The sequence below is a fragment of the Rhipicephalus sanguineus genome, chromosome 1, assembly GCF_013339695.2.
Source record: "Rhipicephalus sanguineus isolate Rsan-2018 chromosome 1, BIME_Rsan_1.4, whole genome shotgun sequence".
Classification (NCBI taxonomy): Eukaryota; Metazoa; Arthropoda; class Arachnida; order Ixodida; family Ixodidae; genus Rhipicephalus; species Rhipicephalus sanguineus.
In genome coordinates, this window is record NC_051176.1 from 88,335,685 (window position 1) to 88,354,951 (window position 19,267).

A 19,267-nucleotide genomic window follows, 5' to 3' on the forward strand; every position below is an offset into this window, starting at 1 on the left:
CTATTCCCATCGCTTATGTTCTCTGTTTAGAAGTTTCGAATGCAGTGGAAATGTTGCAATAAGTGAAGGCGCGGATCGTGCCGAGCGATAACACGTGCAACTCGTCCCTTCCAGAACGCAAGCTAGGGAAATGTGGTGGTCCGGAACTCCAGGCGAAGACAGCGCCGGAGTACGGATACCGGGACGAGGACTACAGCTCTTCGTCTCACCCAACTGCGGTCGCTCTAACAAGATATTCCTAATGGACTTTGGCGAGATAGGAAGACAGCGGAATGAACGGTAAGTCCAGAAAACTGCCATTCTACAGACCATTTGATGTGGGTCGACAACGTACCCTGACATTTTATGGTGCCGGTTGCTGCGCACTACGGCTTTCATTGTTGGCGTGGAAAATAGGAGTAAAATTTATTATTCGTGCGCTGAATACTTAGCGCGTAACAAAACGTGCAGCGTAATGATGCATTTACCATGCGAGCTCCAACTTATCGTCAATGCATAGTGTACAGCAAAAAACCGACAAAAGTTCCGATCAAGCATCACTCGCACAAGGGATTAGACCTCTACTGGTCTTCACAGCGTGGATTAGAGCAGCCCTTTTTTTTTTTTTTCACACGCACGCATATTTCGTACAGGTTACTTTCTTACGTTTCTTACGTTGACTTATGAACTTGCATATGGAACACTGTTGCGAATATCGTTTTAGATTGTTTACAAAGACAAGTGTTAGCCAAGAAAATCTCCAGGTGATGTTTCGTTGAACCCACGATAAGATCTGCTACGAATAATGCACATTGTCGGCTAAAAGTATAAACAGTAAAACCCTCATACATCGGAGTCGAAGGTGTGCGAGTCGAGAGCGCCCTCCCGTTGCGCCTCGTTCTCCAGCTAGCACGTTGTGCTGGCCCTGGGCTGCTCGATCACTGGAAACCGCTGTTAAACGCTAACATGGCGGCCGCAGACACGACGCCGGGCCTTATTGTCCGGCGCAAGCCATTCTTCGCCCTCCCCGGCGTCCGGGCGCCGCACGTCGCACATTGCGCTAGCATACGTCGTAATGCGACCCCCGTCCTCATTGGCCCCTATACTTTCTGTGGCAATGCCACAACTTTCTGTGGCAATGAAGGGAAAGCTACAGAGCCACAATGCACGTTTCCTACCGCTAATGTTGTCGCACAATTGCGTCCGTATTTTCTGCGTGAGATAAAATACTCCTTGATTTTCTACATGTAGCTTTTTGAGACGGAACGCAGCGCACACAAGTGAGATATTTGTATTTATTTTACTTTATACGTTGCCACTTTGCGTTTTTGCGTGCTTGAAAAAGTCGCACCTTTTACCCGTACCTTAGACGCTAAGCAGCGTTTGCGTCGAAATGCAACGCTAGCCATCATTTTCCATGGCGTTACGAGACGCGCGCCAAACCGGACTACTTCGCGTAGCAGTACATGTGCAGACGCTCCGCCCCCGTAGCTTTCCCTTCATTGTCACAGAAAGTTGTCCCCGAGTATAGTGACAGCCCCCGGGCGCCCTCTCCACCTGATGTCGCTTCTGTCTGGCGCTTGGTCGCCGCTGGCAGATGCTCTCAGGCCTGCAACGAAGGGTCCATGTGCTGCCTTAGCAGGCGACTACTCGTTCACGTGCTCGGTGGTCCCCTTTGTGTGGTAGCTGTAGCGCCGCAGGCAAGCGTACTCGGTTGGTATTGCGCAGTTACCATGTGCGGCCCATAATCCCGTGATTGTCGCATTGTGCTGCATCACGGGCTTATTTAATAAACCCACATTTGTTGACAACCTGCCTTGAGTGCTTTTTCTGCGCCGTGTCGGAGAGTCGACGAACACGGCTGTAGCGTCTTTGTGCGCTTTGGCGGTGGAGGAACGTCACTCCCTTCCTCGTGCACACCTATCTCCACAAGGGGGATCACGAAATAGTTCGATATATCCATCGCGTCATTCCTGAAATCGGAGACTCCATCGTGCGAGGAGACCTGACGAGTCCCTCGAGTTTGCCAGCCAACACAAGGCGTGGTGGTCGCTGACGGCTTTGAAAGGTCTGCTGTATATAAGGGCGAAACTTTGATGTTGCCCAAATAATCGCAAGGCACCTTCTGCTTCTCGTATAATAACTTACTTCTGCCTTCGATAGCGACCGGCTAACATAAGCGGTGACCCTTTCTTATCCGTCTGTCGTCTATACGACGAGCACGGCGCCGAGACCTACACTGCTTGCGTCGGTGTGGATATCCATATCGGCGTCTTCGTCGAAGTGTGCCAGAATAGGCGGTGATTGCAAGAGTCGTTTCAGTTATTGAAATGCTTTAACCTAAAGAGTGTCGGTCTTCTGAAGACGCTCGGCGATGCGAGAAAAGTGATTGACAAACCGCCTGTAACAGGCACACACACATAGTAATCTGCGTACTACCCGATTGTCGGCGTGCTGCGGGAATGTCTTCGTGCAGCAGTTTTCTATAGGTCGGGGCTCGCTCCAGACTTGCCGATGGCGTGCTTCAGTAACGGTAGCTGTTCGTACGCGAAACTACTCCAATAATAAAAATGTTCACTTCTCTTCTTTTTCTTTGTTATATTTCCTTAAAGATTTCCCTAATTGGCGTGTTCATTTACATTTAATTGGGTAGAGCGCAATACGAAAATGCAGCGGGCAGAGCTTAAGCCTTCGTATTCTTAAGTATCTTATAATTGTCCACTATCATTATTTCAGGCGCTATCGTCGACCCAGTGATTCTCAGCTTCGGTGTCGTTCAAGGCATTTGCTGTCTACTTTTACGTTGCATTTAATTGCTGTCAGCCTGTCGACACTGACAGAACAGGCACAACGACGATGTAGGCTACATATTTAACTGCATGTGACAGCTACTCGTGGATTGGTTTACGTTAGAGAGATCCTTAATGTCTCAATAACTATAGGCAGCAATTATGCTTCATTTCGTTCTCAAATCTTGCGCGCATGTAGTTAAAGTATAACGTTGTATTTTCGAAGAAAAGCTCACATTCGAATCGAGTAATGGCGATAGCGTTTGAATACGCGGAGTGTCTGCTCACGTTAACTGAGCTTGAACAAACACTTTACCAATCCTGTACGAGACACATACATGGTCAGAAAATTCAAACAAGGCAACAGCTCAGGGGAAGATGAAAGCTTGGAGAGATGAAAAACCTTTGAACAGGGGATGTCGCTTGACCTTAGGTTTCGAGAAGTGGTCTTGTCCTCTTCAAGCCAGCAACATAAGCAGTTGCTGCCTTGAAGCAAGACACGACCATTTGTTGAAACGTTGGCTGAAACGATAGCTCAAACGTCGGTTCAAAGATTTTCCATCTATGCAGGGTCAGGGTATCTGAATTTTTCCTCCAACAACTTTTCGTGCACTGAGTTACTTAGATAACTAGCAAAGAATATGAAGAAAATTACAAACAAGCTCTTGGCTAAATTCATCTGGAGCACCGTATAACATAAGCGACGTTAAGCGGCTATGCCCAATGACGTCTGTCTGCAGATTTATTTCAATCTGAGTATTGCACTTTTCTGTGTGATGAGCAACAATATAGCTCTTGCTCTAACCTTGACGCTTTCATCGCTTTTACAGGGAAGCCCTGGTTCAGGGAACAGCGCTTGCTCGGGGATTTGAAAATCTCGCCACGTATACGGAGGTAAGTGTTCACCCCTCAGCGTATTACCTTGCTTCGTATTATATGCCCAAAAGAGTCATTGCTGAGGTTTCGTCATAGTAACCGCATCCAACAAGCAGAGAAACCAAAGAAAGCAATGAGGTAGTTATGTTTTTGATTGATATGTAGATTTCGCAAGAAAAAAGGGATAATATGGGTGTAGGAACCAGTCGTCGCCAGTGGGATCCGCACCAACAACCAATACGATTGATGTTTGTGATGTCCTAACCGTACCTATCATGCATTTTATATATATATGGCAGCGGTTGTTTCCCTGTATTCAATGTACGCTTTAATGTCCAACAAGACGGAATGTCTAATTGAAAAGGCAGTGATATGCGCCTCAAGAATTGTCAGACATATTGTATTATATTGATGCGGACTGCGGAATGCGGAATCACTTTTTAGCTATTTGAAATATTGGCTGCCGCGTTGTATTTTTCATTTCTTATTAATGTGCTTTTTTTGCACGGGTAGTACCGGTCTGACGTAACAGAGTGGTCGCGTTTCCGGCGCGCCGGGCGCGATCAGTTTCGATATCGCCCTTCAAGTTCGATTATGAATATTTGGAATTACGTAGAACTTTAATAATATATGGGGTTTAACGTCCCAAAACCGCGATATGATTATGAGGGAGGCCGTAGTGGGGGGTTCCGGAAATTTCGACCACCTGGGGTTCTTTAACGTGCACCTAAATCTAAGCACACGGGCCTCAAACATTTTCGCCTCCATCGAAAATACAGTCGCCGCGGCTACGTAGAACTTTCGTGATTTCTAAAAAGTGGGTATGGCATAAATTGTCACGCACTACCATTGTCTAATATAAACTGCCCTCGAATCCATAATTGAAAGGTTATAGTAAACGAGTTCTTGTTAATTAGTCGCATCAGTGTCATTTTAGCTGCGACAAATTGTTTGCACCTCGACGTAGAGTTTGTGTGCGAAAACGACAAAAGCCTTAGAGTCATAAGATTTTTATAAAAACATATGTCATGTCTATAAAAAACACCCTTTATGGGAGGTGTAATGACGTATTTGAACTAATCACTTGCTTTGGAACAGCAGTAATCGCCACTTAAAATTATAGGAAACTCACGTACATGTAGTAGAGATAGATAATTCGCGAAATACTGTATGCTTGTGGGTTTCCATGAATAAAAAAAATGATCCTCCATCAGAACAGACATAAAGAAATTAAATATGTCGTAAATTACGTATACAAACGATCCGAAGTGTTGCAGGTGTGGTTTTGAAGGACCAAAAAAATGTATTTCCTTTTCCCTGGATAACTATAAACGCCATTGAGATCGAAGTTAGCTTTAAAAATGGGCGTGGAAGACATCAACTAACAATTCACAAGTGCTCGAAGTATTGGATTTAATTCCAGCCAAGGAAAAATTTCTTCCGCAACTGCTCCGTAGATATTGTCACGTCGCTTCAGAGGTCCAGGCGAGGTTTATTGGTCGCAGAGCAGCAGGGCTCTTGGTAAACGCGTCCGTTAAGCTCGCTCTCCCGAGAGATAGCGCTCGCACTTCTTTCTTTCGTGACCTGTGCCTCCGCCCATGCATTTCACCCACCCACTAATGGCGCCCAAAAAGCTGTCAATATGTATAGCGTCCCCGAAAATAGTGTCCTAATTGTGCAGTCTCGCACAAGTCGTACGATTTTTGGGTGTCGATAAATGTGGCTGACCCGCTGCGCCGAGTGCGATTTCTGTCGCATGTGATGCAAATCACGCCATAGGAAACTGCCTTCATATGAACGATCAGCGGACTGCATGCCCACTGCAGTGGCGTACACTTTCTCTCTCTTTTATAGTTTGTGTAATTCTCTACTCCTGGGTTCACTCAACGTTTAACCTGGCTTTGAATCAGGGAGATTGGCACTCACAGTGCTGGTTATTCTCAGCAGCAACACGTAGGCTAGTCTGATCCCTCATGAGGATTACCTGCAATTCACTCTGACTACTGCTTATCTGCTGCTGGAAAGCCGCTTAGGAGAGAATATTGCTAATGTATACCTTATCAGCCGCTAGTCATTTGGTAAGAGTTTCATCACCACAACTGGGCAATGAAACGAACGTTGTTGAACGAAAGTGATATTTCTGGAAGATAAGTCTGCTTCTCGCAAACTTGGCTTCTTTGTTCTGTTGGATTATCATTCACTGTCAACCCACATCACGCACTATGGGAGGAATACATTACTGACACGCAGAATGCCTGGGTGCGATTGCGGCTCTAACCGTGATTTTCAATCTTACCGTCCCTCTGATTTTTCCCTCACCGGCAACGTTGTCGACGCCTGCGCCGCATTTTCTGCGACACAAGCTCCGTTTTCGTGACGGTAAAAAATTCACCAGTGAAGGCGTTAGTTAAACATTCAGCTCATTGATGGGTAAACTTGCGCCCTGCAATGCAAGTAACACTCGCTATACAATAATTGCGGCGACCACAGTTCTCGATCTTTGAATATCTGATGTCTTTTTTTTAAACGCTTCGGATTTAATAGATGCATCACCGTACTTTCCTGCGTAATTGCTGGAGTTTTAGTCAGCTATAGAATATGCCTGGCTATGCTCTGTCAGTGGTTAAGGCCGCCCTGCTACTGACCCCAAAGACGGGGTTTGTTCCCGGCCGCTGCGGTCGCATTTCGACGGAGGCGAAATGCTTGAGACCCTTGTACTGCGCGATGCCGGCGCAGGTCCAAGAACGTCAGGTAGTCTAAATCATCTACTGGGACATCTCTCATAGACTGAGTCGCTTCTACCCCGTCGCGCATGCACTGTTAACAGCGTAGGTAACGTTGGAAAGATTCCATAAATGAAGGCTTGTCTTCTTCCGAGCGACAAAACGTGCAGCATTTTTATGTAGTCAAGTATGATCATCGTGAAAGACCTTGACAAGTACACGTAAGAATATTGTGTAGCATACATAAGCAATCTTGAGCTGTTGAATTCTCCAGCATAAACTCAGGACATAGTGTTTTAGTCGTAGAGTATGTAATATTTAATTTGTAACATTAAATAATATAGCACATCGATCTGTACTCCATACAGCGCACCTTATAAACAGATTATACATTTTTGTCACAGCGCTTACGGCTATTGTTTGAACCATGTGGCCATTACAAGTCTGTAACGCAACCTGCAGGAATCGGGTGTTCCGGGACTGGAGATCGTCCTACAGAGCATGCGGCGGGTTGGTTTGCCAGGTGAAAATAGCGCCGGAGCACGGATACGCGGACGACGACTACAACCTCTTGGCCCAGCCAATTCCATTTGCTTTTAGAAGCTATTTTGCTGGACTTCATCGAGACAGGAAAGCTGGTGTTTCAAGACTATACATAGCCCTGCGGAGCATGAGACGGAGCGACTGGCCAGGTGCAAATAGCACCGGAATACGGACACTGGGGCGAGGAATATTGCTAATGTATACTCACCGGCAACGTTGTCGACGCCTGCGCCGCATTTTCTGCGACACAAGCTCCGTTTTCGTGACGGTAAAAAATTCATCAGTGAAGGCGTCAGTTAAACATTCAGCCCACCCAACTGCATTTTCTTTTAGAGGCATTTTCTTTTTTTTACTGGATTCAATCGATACAAAAGAGCTGGTGTTGCAAGACTATACATAGCTTTTACAAGCTATATTACTAGACTTCACCGAGACAGCAGAGCTGGGGTTACATGACTATACATAGCCCTGCGGAGCATGCGAGTGGGCGAACGGGGCTAGTACAGATAGCCCCGGAATACGGATACGGGGACGAGGACTACAACTCTTTATCCCACCCAATTGCATTTACTTTTACAAGCTACTTAAGTGAACTTCACCGAGACGGCAGAGCTGCTGTTACATGACTATACATAGCCCTGTGGAGCATGCAACGGGGCATGTGGTCAGTTGCACATGGCACCGGAATACGGATACGGGGACAAGGACTACAACCATTTCGCTCGCCCAATTGCATTTGCTTTGAGAAGCTTTCTTACTGGACTTCACCGAGAGAGGATAGCTGGTGTTGCAACACTATACATAGCCCTGCGGAGCATGCGACGGGGCGAGTGGCAAGGTGCACATGGCCCCGGAATACGGATACGGGGACGAGGAATACAATACTTCATCGAGCCAGAGAAGCTGGTGTTGCAAGACTATACATAACACTGCGGAGTATGCGCCGGGGCGAGCGGCGCAAGTGTAAATAGCCCCGGAATACGGATACGGGGACGAGGACTACAACCATTTAGCCCAGCCAATTGCATTTGCTTTGAGAAGCAATCTTACTGGACTTCAGCGAGACAGGATACCTGGTGTTGCAAGACTATACATAGCCCTGCGGGGCACGCGATGGGGCGAGTGGCAAGGTGCACATGGCACCAGAATACGGATACGGGGACGAGGACTACAACACTTCACCGAGCCAGGGAAGCTGGTGTTGCAAGACTATACATAACACTGCGGAGTGTGCGCCGGGGCGAGCGGCGCAAGTGTAAATAGCCCCGGAATACGGATACGGGGACGAGGACTACAACCATTTAGCCCAGCCAATTGCATTTGCTTTGAGAAGCAATCTTACTGGACTTCAGCGAGACAGGATACCTGGTGTTGCAAGACTATACATAGCCCTGCGGGGCACGCGACGGGGCGAGTGGCAAGGTGCACATGGCACCAGAATACGGATACGGGGACGAGGACTACAACACTTCACCGAGCCAGGGAAGCTGGTGTTGCAAGACTATACATAACACTGCGGAGTGTGCGCCGGGGCGAGCGGCGCAAGTGTAAATAGCTCCGGAATACGGATACGGGGACGAGGACAACCATTTAGCCCAGCCAATTGCATTTGCTTTGAGAAGCAATCTTACTGGACTTCAGCGAGACAGGATACCTGGTGTTGCAAGACTATACATAGCCCTGCGGGGCACGCGACGGGGCGAGTGGCAAGGTGCACATGGCACCAGAATACGGATACAGGGACGAGGACTACAACACTTCATCGAGCCAGGGAAGCTGGTGTTGCAAGACTATACATAACACTGCGGAGTGTGCGCCGGGGCGAGCGGCGCAAGTGTAAATAGCCCCGGAATACGGATACGGGGACGAGGACTACAACCATTTAGCCCAGCCAATTGCATTTGCTTTGAGAAGCAATCTTACTGGACTTCAGCGAGACAGGATACCTGGTGTTGCAAGACTATACATAGCCCTGCGGGGCACACGATGGGGCGAGTGGCAAGGTGCACATGGCACCAGAATACGGATACGGGGACGAGGACTACAACTCTTTATCCCACCCAATTGCATTTGCTTTTACAAGCTACTTTACTGAACTTGACCGAGACAGATCGAGCCAGAGAAGCTGGTGTTTCAAGATTATAAATAGCCCTGCGGAGCATGCGCCGGGACAAGCGGCGCAAGTGTAGATAGCCCCGGAAAACGGATACGGGGACGAGGACTACAACTCTTTATCCCACCCAATTGCATTTGCTTTTACAAGCTACTTTACTGAACTTGACCGAGACAGCAGAGCTGCTTTTACATGACTACACATAGCCCTACGGAGAATGCGACTGAGCGAGCGGGGCAAGTGTAAATAGCCCCGGAAAATGGATACGGGATCGAGGACTACAACTCTTTATCCCACCCAACTGCATTTGCTTCGAGAAGCTATATTACTAGACTTTCGAGACAGCAGAGCTGGTGTTACATCACTATACATAGCCCTGCGGCGCATGCGAGTGGGCGAGCGGGGCAAGTGTAGACGGCCCCGGAATACGGATACGGGGACGAGGACTACAACTATTTATCCCACCCAACTGTATTTGCTTCAAGAGGCTTCCCCGAAACAGCAGAGCTGTTGCTACATGACTATACATAGCCCTGCGGAGCATGCGCCGGGGCAAGCGGGGCAACTGTAAATAGCCCCGGAATACGGATACGGGGACGAGGACTACAACTCTTTATTCCACCCAACTGTATTTGCTTCAAGAGGCTATTTTATTGAACTTCACCGAAACAGCAGACCTGGTGCTACATGACTATACATAGCCCTGCGGAGCATGCGAGTGGGCGAGCGGGGCAAGTGTAGATAGCCCCGGAATACGGATACGGGGACGAGGACTACAACTCTTTATCCCACCCAATTGCATTTGATTTTACAAGCTACTTTACTGAACTTGACCAAGACAATAGAGCTGCTTTTACATGATTATACATAGCCCTGCGGAGAATGCGACTGAGCGAGCGGGGCAAGTGTAAATAGTCCAGGAATACGGATACGGGAACGTGGACTACAACTCTTTATCCCACACAACTGCATTTGCTTCAAGAAGCTATTCGATTACACTTCACCGAAACAGCAGAGCTGGTGCTACATGACTATACATAGCCCTGCGGAGCATGCGAGTGGGCGAGCGGGGCACGTGTAGTTGGCCCCGGAATACGGGGACGAGGACTACAACCCTTTATCCCACCCAACTGCATTTGCTTCGAGAAGCTATTTTACTAGACTTCACCGAAACAGCAGAGCTGGTGCTACATGACTATACATAGCCCTGCGGAGTGGGCGAGTGGGGCAAGTGTAGTTCGTCCCGGAATACGGATACGGGGACGAGGACTACAACTCTTTATCCCACCCAATGGCGTTTGCTTTTAGAAGCCATTTTATGAACTTCATCGAGACAGAGAAAGCTGTTTTACTGGACTTCACCGAGAGAGAAGAGCTGGTGTTGCAAGACTATACATACCCTTGCGAAGCATGCAACGGGGCGAGTGGCCAGGTGCAGATGGCACCGGAATACGGGATACGGGGAAGAGGACTACAACTCTCCAGCCCACCCAATTGCATTTGCTTTTACAAGCTATATTACTGGACATCACCGAGACAGAAGAGCTATGGAGCATGCGACGGGGCGATTTGCCAGGTGAAGATAGCGCCGGAGTACGAATACGGGAACCACGACTGCAACCCTTTTGAAACAGACGGCGCGTCCGGCATGTTAATATCCACACAATGTTAAAAAAAGCAACATATGTTGAAATAAAGGGGGGCGTTTTGCTGTGTGAATGGTCACTCTATCTCTTCGGCTGCTCCTTACGAGCTGGCACCTTTATTGGTTTTGCTATTCGAAGTGATTTATTGGTATTGCTGTTACTAGCTAAGCACAATTAAATTAGGTCAAAACCTAATTAGCCCTAACAAAGCGAGTTGAAGTAGTGTGGCAGTGAGGTCGCGCTTGACAAATCTTACCGTGTCAAGCCTAATTAAAACCAATGAGTGCTAAGAGTAATTGGTGCTAATTAACTAAGTAGCCTGATAATACCGGGTAAATTAACTGCATGTTAATTACCCGGTCTGCCGAAATAAAAAGCACCCACATCGTTTCATTCCTCACCGCGCGCGGGTCCCCCGATTTGAAAAACTGAGCGTTCAACGTCACCGAAGTTCGAGCCATGGCCTCCGAGATTGCGCGCCGGCGGGTTTCTTTCCGGTCGTCCCAATCTTCGCGCTCCCCAGCAAAAAAAAATGTATGGCGCCTCACGCGCCCAGTTACCGCGAGAGGGCGCGTTTAGTGAGGATTTCGGCGGCAGGGGAGACCGCGCCAGAAAGCAGAGCGCACGGCATGCCAGGGTACACGTTGGCACTTTTTCGCGTGCAAGGAAGGATCAGTAGCCGGATCTTCTGAATGCACTGAAGGAAAGTATTTTTTTTCTGTTACTGCATTTATTTTGGCCCCATTTACGGGGGAAAGCATTGCGACTGCTCGATTTTCCTGATATAAATCACAATAAGGACGCATGAGTTCGTATCTGGCAGTATAGACGAGGCAACCTAAAGTTAGCGCGCGCGACGCCAGCGCCGGATGCTCCCCTGGTGGGCCACTGAAAACCTCGAAGGTCGTCGGCTCGCCCGCGGAAGCGATTGCCCACTGCCGCGCGCGCGTTTTCGGCGGAGCGCGTGCTGCCGGTGATTGCGTTTCCAAGTTGCAAAGAAATCCACGTCATTCCACAAGTCGGTACGCACCATTCTTATGCCGCGCAGTGTCGTGTGAGCCTTGAGAAGATTATAAGCAGTGAATTCAACTGTGAAACTACATATTCAAGGGAAATTCACAGGCAAAAAATCGCCTGTTGATTTTGAGAGTGGTTAAAATTCTTAACGCCTCCGACGAGATTCGCCCTCTTAGAAAGTTTAGTTGACCAGTGGTGAGTAGTGGGATTTACCCAATTTCTGTGGCACATACCGTTTATGATGATGATTGTTTTCTGAGAGGCCACACAGTGGCCCATACCCGTTTAATGACAGTTTTCTTCTTCGTTTTTGGTAGGCCATTGGTGAGTAGTGGGATTTACCCAATTTCTGTGGCATATACCCGTTTATGATGGTGATAGTTTTCGGATAGGCCGTGGCACATATCCGTTTTCTGGTAGGCCGCACGCATTACGGCTAGTTATTATTTCTCTCAGCTTTCGGTCATTAATTCAAGCAACAGATTAAAGAGATAACACATGTAGTCTCGAATACTTCTCGCAGCGTCATGTTCTATTGTTGGCGACGTCATAGACTCGGAGCATCAATGTCTACGTAGGTGCGTATCTAGTTCTGAGGGTGTGAGCCGCCTCGTTTTTAGGGAGAGAGGCGTGCGCAGGTGTCCATACTATTTCTATGTGCCTGTTGATTTTGAGAGTGGTTAAAATTCTTAACGCCTCCGACGAGATTCGCCCTCTTAGAAAGTTTCGCACCGCTGTCTTTGATTCACTAATTATGTGTCTGGCCGACGTTGAAGCCATTGCCAATGCGATCGCCGATTCCTCTGCAGTTTCTGCGCTATGCGTTCGGAGTGAGCCGCTGGTTTCTATCTTACCCCCTCCATTTACGACAGCTACAGGCATTCTTCATTCATTAGTATCGATACCGATAGATTATCGACCAGTATCGATTAGTATCGTTTGGTCATCGTTCGGCAAGGATCGTGAGTGAGCCTGTCATTCGATCACAAGCCAATATTGGGTTCAGTTGGACTATTAGTTTAATTAGCATAATTGGGCCACATGTATCTCAAGTATTGGCTCAATCATACACAACTCAATTAGACGCTGTCTTCATAACAGTAAGCTTATTTAAGCTGACTTGACTTGGACACTATTAGTTCGACCTTAATTGCACCCCATAACATTCATATAGTGTATATTTCCGAAGCATTTCTGACCACGTGTGTGGTTCCGTGGTAGAACACGTTCTAGCCACGTAGAAGTGCTTGGTTCGATTCCCACGGGAACCGAAGAATTATTTTATTCGCATCTATAATATATGTTCTGGCTAAATTAGTCTTAATTATACTATGCTTATTTAGACCATACCATGCTTAATTAGTTTCGGTTTTACTTACTCTGACTCAACTGGGCTCATATAGGGGCGCAAACCTGGACGCGCTCCCTTGGACCCCTTCCCTCGTTATTTTCTTGCGCAAAAACAGCCGTACTTTTGTGGCTTGTACTTGATCATATAGCTTAACTTGGCTCAACATTGCAAAGGGAATCTGGTTAGGCTAAATTAAGCTTATCTAGGCTTAATTAGGCGTGTTTATACTTACCTTGGCTTAACTAGGTTCATCTAAGTTGTAACTAGGCACAACGTGCCTAGTTACAACTTAGATGGGCCGAGTTTCTGTTCACGCCACATGGCACAACGAAAAGCTCGCCACATATCGCCACGACAGCTCTGCTGTTGTGGCGATATGTATTTCTAACTACAAGGTAAGTACAATCCTGTCGCTGGTGGCCGGTGCTGGCTGTCACGCTGTGGTCGGTCTCGGCCACGCCGGGGCTTCGCTTGATGGTTTGCCGATGATGACTCTGGAGGACGACATTGGCTGTCCCGTCGTGGTTGTTGTCGGCCACACTGCGACTTGTCTGGTGAACTACCGAGCATGTTTCCTGTAGCCTACACTGACTGTGCCGTTGTGATCGCAGGTGTCTCATACGACTGTCCCGTCGCACTTGAGAGAATGGACTAATTGCCTGTTGCACAAAACGGCGTGGGTCGCGCGGATCACAACTGACCACAATGCGTCCACTTGGTGGTCTGCAATGTATCCTCGAAATGGAGGCGAAACTCCGGGCCCGAGTGGGACGTAACTCATCCTCTGGCAGCTCCAAAAAAAAATCTGCTTCAACGTTTATGTTCCTACTTGTTGGCTGGAATGTTCCAACGTTAGTCTGTATACGGACCAGCAACTAGCCGGATCTCGCAATAAAGTTTTCATTCATTCATTCATTCATTTCTGTGGCCTTGTTTACTTCAAATTTTTATTCTGCATAACCTATATGCAGGCGCTTTGAATTCATTATTACTTATTCATTTATTTGCAACTTAGCTATGGCTTGAAGACCAAGCAAGAGAAATTGTGCCATGAACGTGGAGGGAGCAGGCCAGGGAGGCTAGTGGAAGACGAGGTCTTCCGTCCTCCATCTGAGCGGTCTGGCCCCGACCAGCAACTAGCCGGATCTCGCAATAAAGTTGTTTCATTCATTCATTCATTTCTGTGGCCTTGTTTACTTCAAATTCTATTTTTATTCAGTAATAAAAATACTCATATTACCGCTTCTGTTCTATTTGGCTACCAATTTGGCGATAAAATTAAATGGCATGGCTACTTTGGCAAATCGACCAAACGGCAACCCTGCCCTAGGTGGTCAGAATAATCCGCAGACCCCAGTACGGCGTGCCTCAGACATTTCAGCATAAGCGGTTCAAAGAGGAGGTAAAACGGAAGGCAGTCGAACAGCTTACGTTTAAACACTGCCTGGTTTCACACTGTTAAACCTTCGCAGCCTGGAAGCTGACCTAAGTTGATTTATCAAGCGTATTGATGTTTTGTTTAACCCCTGCGTTTTCCTTCGCTTCATTGTATTTCTTTTGAACTTGCTTTCAATTCACTCACACTTAAATCTGAATGAGCACGGTCTGCAAGCAATGTGGCCTCTTTCTTGTCTTTTTCGGTACTAGCTACGATTTCTTTCTTCTTAGTGTGCTCTACGAGCAGAAGCACGACGCCGCTGTTTCTAACATCTATCCCTGATAAGCGTTCGTCTGTTTAGTGTTCCTTAGGTTTTACGCTTTCTGCTGTGTCCTCGCTAAACTTTATACTACCTTATATGAATTACAGTACTTAATTTTCCCTTCGGTGACATGTGCTAATCGCTACAGCTGTACGTTTACTCTACCATTGTCTCTGAGACCCACCAGAACAACCGGTCCACAAATGTTCCCTAATACACGAGATATACGGACACGCTTCTCATTATGCGAACATGTGTTCGTGCTTTGGTGTACTTGCATCAATGAATCCTTAGAAATGAAGATTAGGTCATAGCGGTTTTAGGAAATCTTTACAAGGAATGACTCTAAGCTAGCGTGAATTATATTTCACTTCGGTACGTTAAAGCCGACCACACGAACGAAACCGTTTTTTTTTATTGAAATAGAAAATAAATGAAAGAGTTGTCACCATTGCTTGGTGACGGCTACCCCTCTCCGTGCTTGGGAAAGTCGAGCAACAGATGATGCACATCCTCGTCGTCGTGGCCTCAGGAACATGTTGACGATGATGCACGATCAATCCGAAATAAGAAGTGCTTGGTGTAAGCGGTTCCGAGTCTTAGGCGATGAATGAGTGTGTCGATACGTCTTGGGAGCTGGGGGTCTGATTGGCACTCAAGGTTAGGGTCAACAGCGTTGTCTTGCCTGGCATGCATGCGGTGAAGCAGCAACGTCATGATGACGTTGTAGCCCTTTGACTGGGCGCTCGCAACACGTGTTACCGGAGGTTTCAGGAGAAAAAAATTACAATTTAAAGGAAAGGCTCTTTCAATTCACACGGATTAAAATATCACAGATGCCGCTCAGCAACACTTCAATCTTAATAAAGTGTATCTGAAACAGAAAAAACAATGAAACATTAACATTAAATAAAGAAGAGCGCTGCCGCTCGCAGAAAGCAAGGCCACCGTTTCAGCTCGGGATCGTCACATGTACACATAGGCGTGCGCACAGGGGGGTGCAGGGGGGGGCGGCCGCCCCCCCTAATCACCTAAGAGGGGGCGCGCAAAATCTGCCGCGTACATTGACCCTTCTAGTCACCTAAGAGGGGGGGGGGCGCAAAATCTGCCCCATACATTGACTTAGCAGGGTGGGGGGCGCTGCGATGAACCTTTGCCCCCCCTGATGGGGAACCCTGCGCACGCCTATGCATGTACAGCAGCGAAGACTGCCGCTTGTAGAGGTTGTGGTGAACGTCCTCGCGTAGTCACAGCCAAGACTGCCACCACCGTCACGTAGCGGGTGGCGAAAGCCGATTCCATACGTCTGGTGAGCCCATGGAGCCAGCTACAGAAATTGGTGTGCATGCCACCGGCCCCGACGGCAGCAGAGACCGCACCCTTAGCTCCTCAGCTCGAATAAACTCGGCAGAGGCGACGCCACGGGCCCCTGGAGGAACTGGAGCTGCTCTGCCATAAACGTGGAGGGAGACGGTTGCCGGGAACACGGCAGTCCTAACGGCGTAGCTGCACAGGACGACGGACATGAACAAACGTGGTGGCAAATGAAAGCCTAATTTCAAACTAAGAACGAAAACATAATACGCTGGAAGTAAAAACCAGATGAACGAAACAAGGTAGTTACGAAGCGCAAACAAAAAGAATGTAGAGTCTATGCAGTGGCTATGAGGTCCACTTGGAAATAACAAAATCAGTGGAAAAATACTGATTTTTCCAGTGTCTTGGCATAACACAGCTTGAGCTTTTTGCGTATAATCAGTGCCAGATGAAATCTAATGAGCCGAAAATATATGACCGCTGGTAAAAGTGGCACCACTTGAGTGAAAACAGTGAGAAAGAAAACGTTCAGCTTATTCAGTTTTCCGCGCGTAGCTAGTGGCTCAATATGTAATTTTAACGCGATAGCGTTAAAGAGCTCGTTTCGCAGAAATTTCGGCGTCGGCGGTTGTGAGCAAAAAGTCATCTTGTCCCTGACCTAAAAAACGAGAAAGGTGCAAATAAATAATAAAAAACTTCGGTTCGAGTGGGAATCGAGCCCAAGTCGCCTGTTTGGCAAGCAGGTGTTCTACAACAGAGCCACTGCCACAAAATAGCTTTAGAATCTGTAAAATACGAGCGGAGTTAAGGGATTTGTCGCACGCTTTAAGCGCTTTCTCTCTCCTTTGGTACAAGCGAGCGCGCTTGAAGCTTCGCAGGGAGGGCTGGGTGGGGGTCTGAAAAAGAGGCAAGAAGATGCGTCCGTTCGTCAGCGCGCGTCATGACTACAGACCGGATTTTAGGCAAATGCCTATTTTGATCCTTAAGCTCTTCTCGCGTCATTTTGATATATGCACATGAATTAGAGGTTACGAATGGCTCTTATAGTGTTTTTATAGTGCCTATAAATGCCTATTTTTGGCGTTCGTGCCTAAATACATAAAAATGCCTATAAATGCCTAATTTCGAAATTGACGCTTATATGAACACTATTTCGCCTCAAGTTTCGCTCCCGGGTCCGGTTTGAGACTGTTATTCATGTTGCCGCGCAACATTGACCGTTCGGAACTATGGGGTTCAACGTAGTCCTCTAGTTAAACCTACTGCAAGAAACAGCCTGTCACTGATCCCGTTAGCGGGGATGGAAATCGCCGGGCGGATTCCAAGGGCTGGCCTCTCTGCCCTCCGAAAACGCACCACGAAAGCGCGGACAATTTAGAGTTGGTCCTTTTAGTGCGCCAGCGAACGCTGGTTGTGGTCCAAAGATCGAGTCGGAGCCGATAGTCGATAACACAAACGAAATATATTCTCAGTTAAGGCAGTACAAACATCACAAACACATGCACACTCGGCTGATACCAGTTACAACTTCACAATATAACTCAGACGGTGTTAACACAACGGGAACTAAACAAACAGATCACGCGCTGCAAATGCAATCTCATGCATTACAACTATTCAAGAACAGTTAAAGTCCTGAATATTCAACGGCGTATCCAGTCCACAATTCTTGGACGGTGCCTGAATGCTTCTCTTCCAGGAAACACTCACGCTTACTCCAGCGCGGATCGTCGTTGTTGCTTCCGTCGACGTAACTTGTCACGGCTCACACGGCGTCGCCGTCCGATTCTTCCAGATCGACGATCGACTGACCGCACAACGTCACAAACACGTCTTCTTTGACTGACGGAGCCACACTCAGCATAACTTCACCATCTCCGGACCGACTGTCTCACTCCCTGCTCGCTGGTCGTCGTTGCACGCTTTTATCTCCTCTCCCCCGGGTTCTAGAAGCGCCGGGAGCGTTCTCCGGCGTGCAGCACAGCCAAAGCTAGGAAAAGTTCGAGATTTCTCTCGCCGGTTCTACTCGCGGCGGTGTCGCTCGGCGTCGCGTCACGCTTTTCCTCTAGAAAGCTCTAGGCTTTGCCGGGCTTTTGATCTGGTTGTCTGCGGTTATTTCGAGTGGGTGAGGAGGAGCGCCGCGCCGGCGTCTTTTAATACTTGTTTTTTCGTTGTTCGCGCTTCTTGGGCGAGCGGCCGGCGCCGTGCTATCTCGCTGCCGTTTGAGAGCGGCCGCGTGCGCGCTTTATTGACGCGCTCGTTTGTGACACAGCCGCTAGCAGCAGTGAAGTGGGCATTTTTTCCGACAGGCTGCGCTGGGTGTATCGAGGCTTCACGACAGCCGCTTCAACGGGGGCCGCGTCGCTTACAAAGCTGCATTTGCGACAACTTTTCAAGTGCTGGCCGTTGGTTCCTTTCAGGGTAACCGCACATATCACTCTGATTTGAAAGTAAATGCACAACATCAAGAAAATTCAGTGGTGGTAGGCAACAGATGGAAAGACATAGGAAATATAGTTTCTGCGAACAGCGATAATGAGTTTCAAAGTGAACACGAATTTCAAAAATATTTTAGCTCGTGAACAAATAAGGCCACCGTGGCAAATTGGGTGGGGCCGCCGTGACGAACTGGGTTAATAATAATATGTGGTGGGCAGTCCAACAGGCCCGCGACGCAGCAGAGAGACTTGATCTTTCTGTTCCGACGTGGGAGCGGCCCGCAACGTGCTAGGGCGCGTTCCGAGGGACCGAAATAAAGTTTATTCATCCATCATCCTACGTCCCAAAACCACGATGTGATTATGAGAGACGCCGTAGCGGAGGGCTGATTAACGTGCACTGACATCGCACAGTACACACGCCTCTATCATTACGCCTCCACTCAAGTGCGACCGCCGCGGCCGGGATCGAACCCGCGACAACGGAACACCGTGCCCGCGACCTTCGGGTCAGCAGTCGAGCGCCTTAGCCACTGATCCACCGTGGCGGACCCAAACTGGGTTAGTCAAAAAGAAAAATGTATTCCCCGAAAAATAAAGCGAGGGCGGGGGTGTGTTGACGTTTCACTAAATGATGGTTGTCGGAAGAAATTAATGAGAACTAAAAGACAATAATGCGAAGGAAAGTATAGGAGGTGTTATTTGTAGTAGTTAGGACATGAATGTGAAGAAAGTAAAGTGGACGAAAAGATAACTTGCCGCCGGCAGGGACCGA

The 19,267-nt window shown here is 48.0% G+C and overlaps 1 protein-coding gene and 4 long non-coding RNA genes across 7 annotated transcripts in view; 2 read left to right on the top strand and 3 right to left on the bottom strand.

Moving 5' to 3' along the window:
* Positions 1 to 13,933, top strand: part of LOC119393626 (uncharacterized) — a 40,562-nt gene extending 26,629 nt beyond the window's left edge. Inside the window, exons 6-8 of the mRNA XM_049415007.1 lie at positions 115 to 279; positions 3,599 to 3,662; positions 13,649 to 13,933. Of these exons, the coding sequence (XP_049270964.1) occupies positions 115 to 279; positions 3,599 to 3,662; positions 13,649 to 13,813 (394 nt within the window). The 3' untranslated portion in view covers positions 13,814 to 13,933. The remainder of the gene's footprint in view (positions 1 to 114; positions 280 to 3,598; positions 3,663 to 13,648) is intronic.
* On the bottom strand, positions 6,872 to 10,416 carry LOC119393635 (uncharacterized). The gene is made up of 3 exons (XR_007415925.1): positions 10,376 to 10,416; positions 8,857 to 9,001; positions 6,872 to 7,002 (listed from the first exon to the last, which is right to left on the bottom strand). It is a non-coding gene; the product is annotated as an uncharacterized LOC119393635 (long non-coding RNA).
* On the bottom strand, positions 7,329 to 8,692 carry LOC125758164 (uncharacterized). 2 transcript variants are annotated; one of them, XR_007415919.1, is made up of 4 exons: positions 8,565 to 8,692; positions 8,276 to 8,397; positions 7,782 to 7,813; positions 7,329 to 7,490 (listed from the first exon to the last, which is right to left on the bottom strand). It is a non-coding gene; the product is annotated as an uncharacterized LOC125758164 (long non-coding RNA). The 2 variants fall into 2 exon arrangements; XR_007415918.1 differs by lacking the exon at positions 8,565 to 8,692 and having other exon boundaries at positions 8,276 to 8,420.
* On the top strand, positions 7,490 to 10,394 carry LOC125758162 (uncharacterized). Its single transcript, XR_007415917.1, has 4 exons — positions 7,490 to 7,748; positions 8,041 to 8,621; positions 8,914 to 9,431; positions 9,751 to 10,394. It is a non-coding gene; the product is annotated as an uncharacterized LOC125758162 (long non-coding RNA).
* On the bottom strand, positions 9,346 to 10,131 carry LOC125758166 (uncharacterized). Of its 2 annotated transcripts, none has more exons than XR_007415920.1 (3): positions 10,061 to 10,131; positions 9,701 to 9,796; positions 9,346 to 9,469 (listed from the first exon to the last, which is right to left on the bottom strand). It is a non-coding gene; the product is annotated as an uncharacterized LOC125758166 (long non-coding RNA). The 2 variants fall into 2 exon arrangements; XR_007415921.1 differs by lacking the exon at positions 9,346 to 9,469 and adding an exon at positions 9,531 to 9,626.
* Positions 13,934 to 19,267: the final 5,334 nt, after the last annotated feature.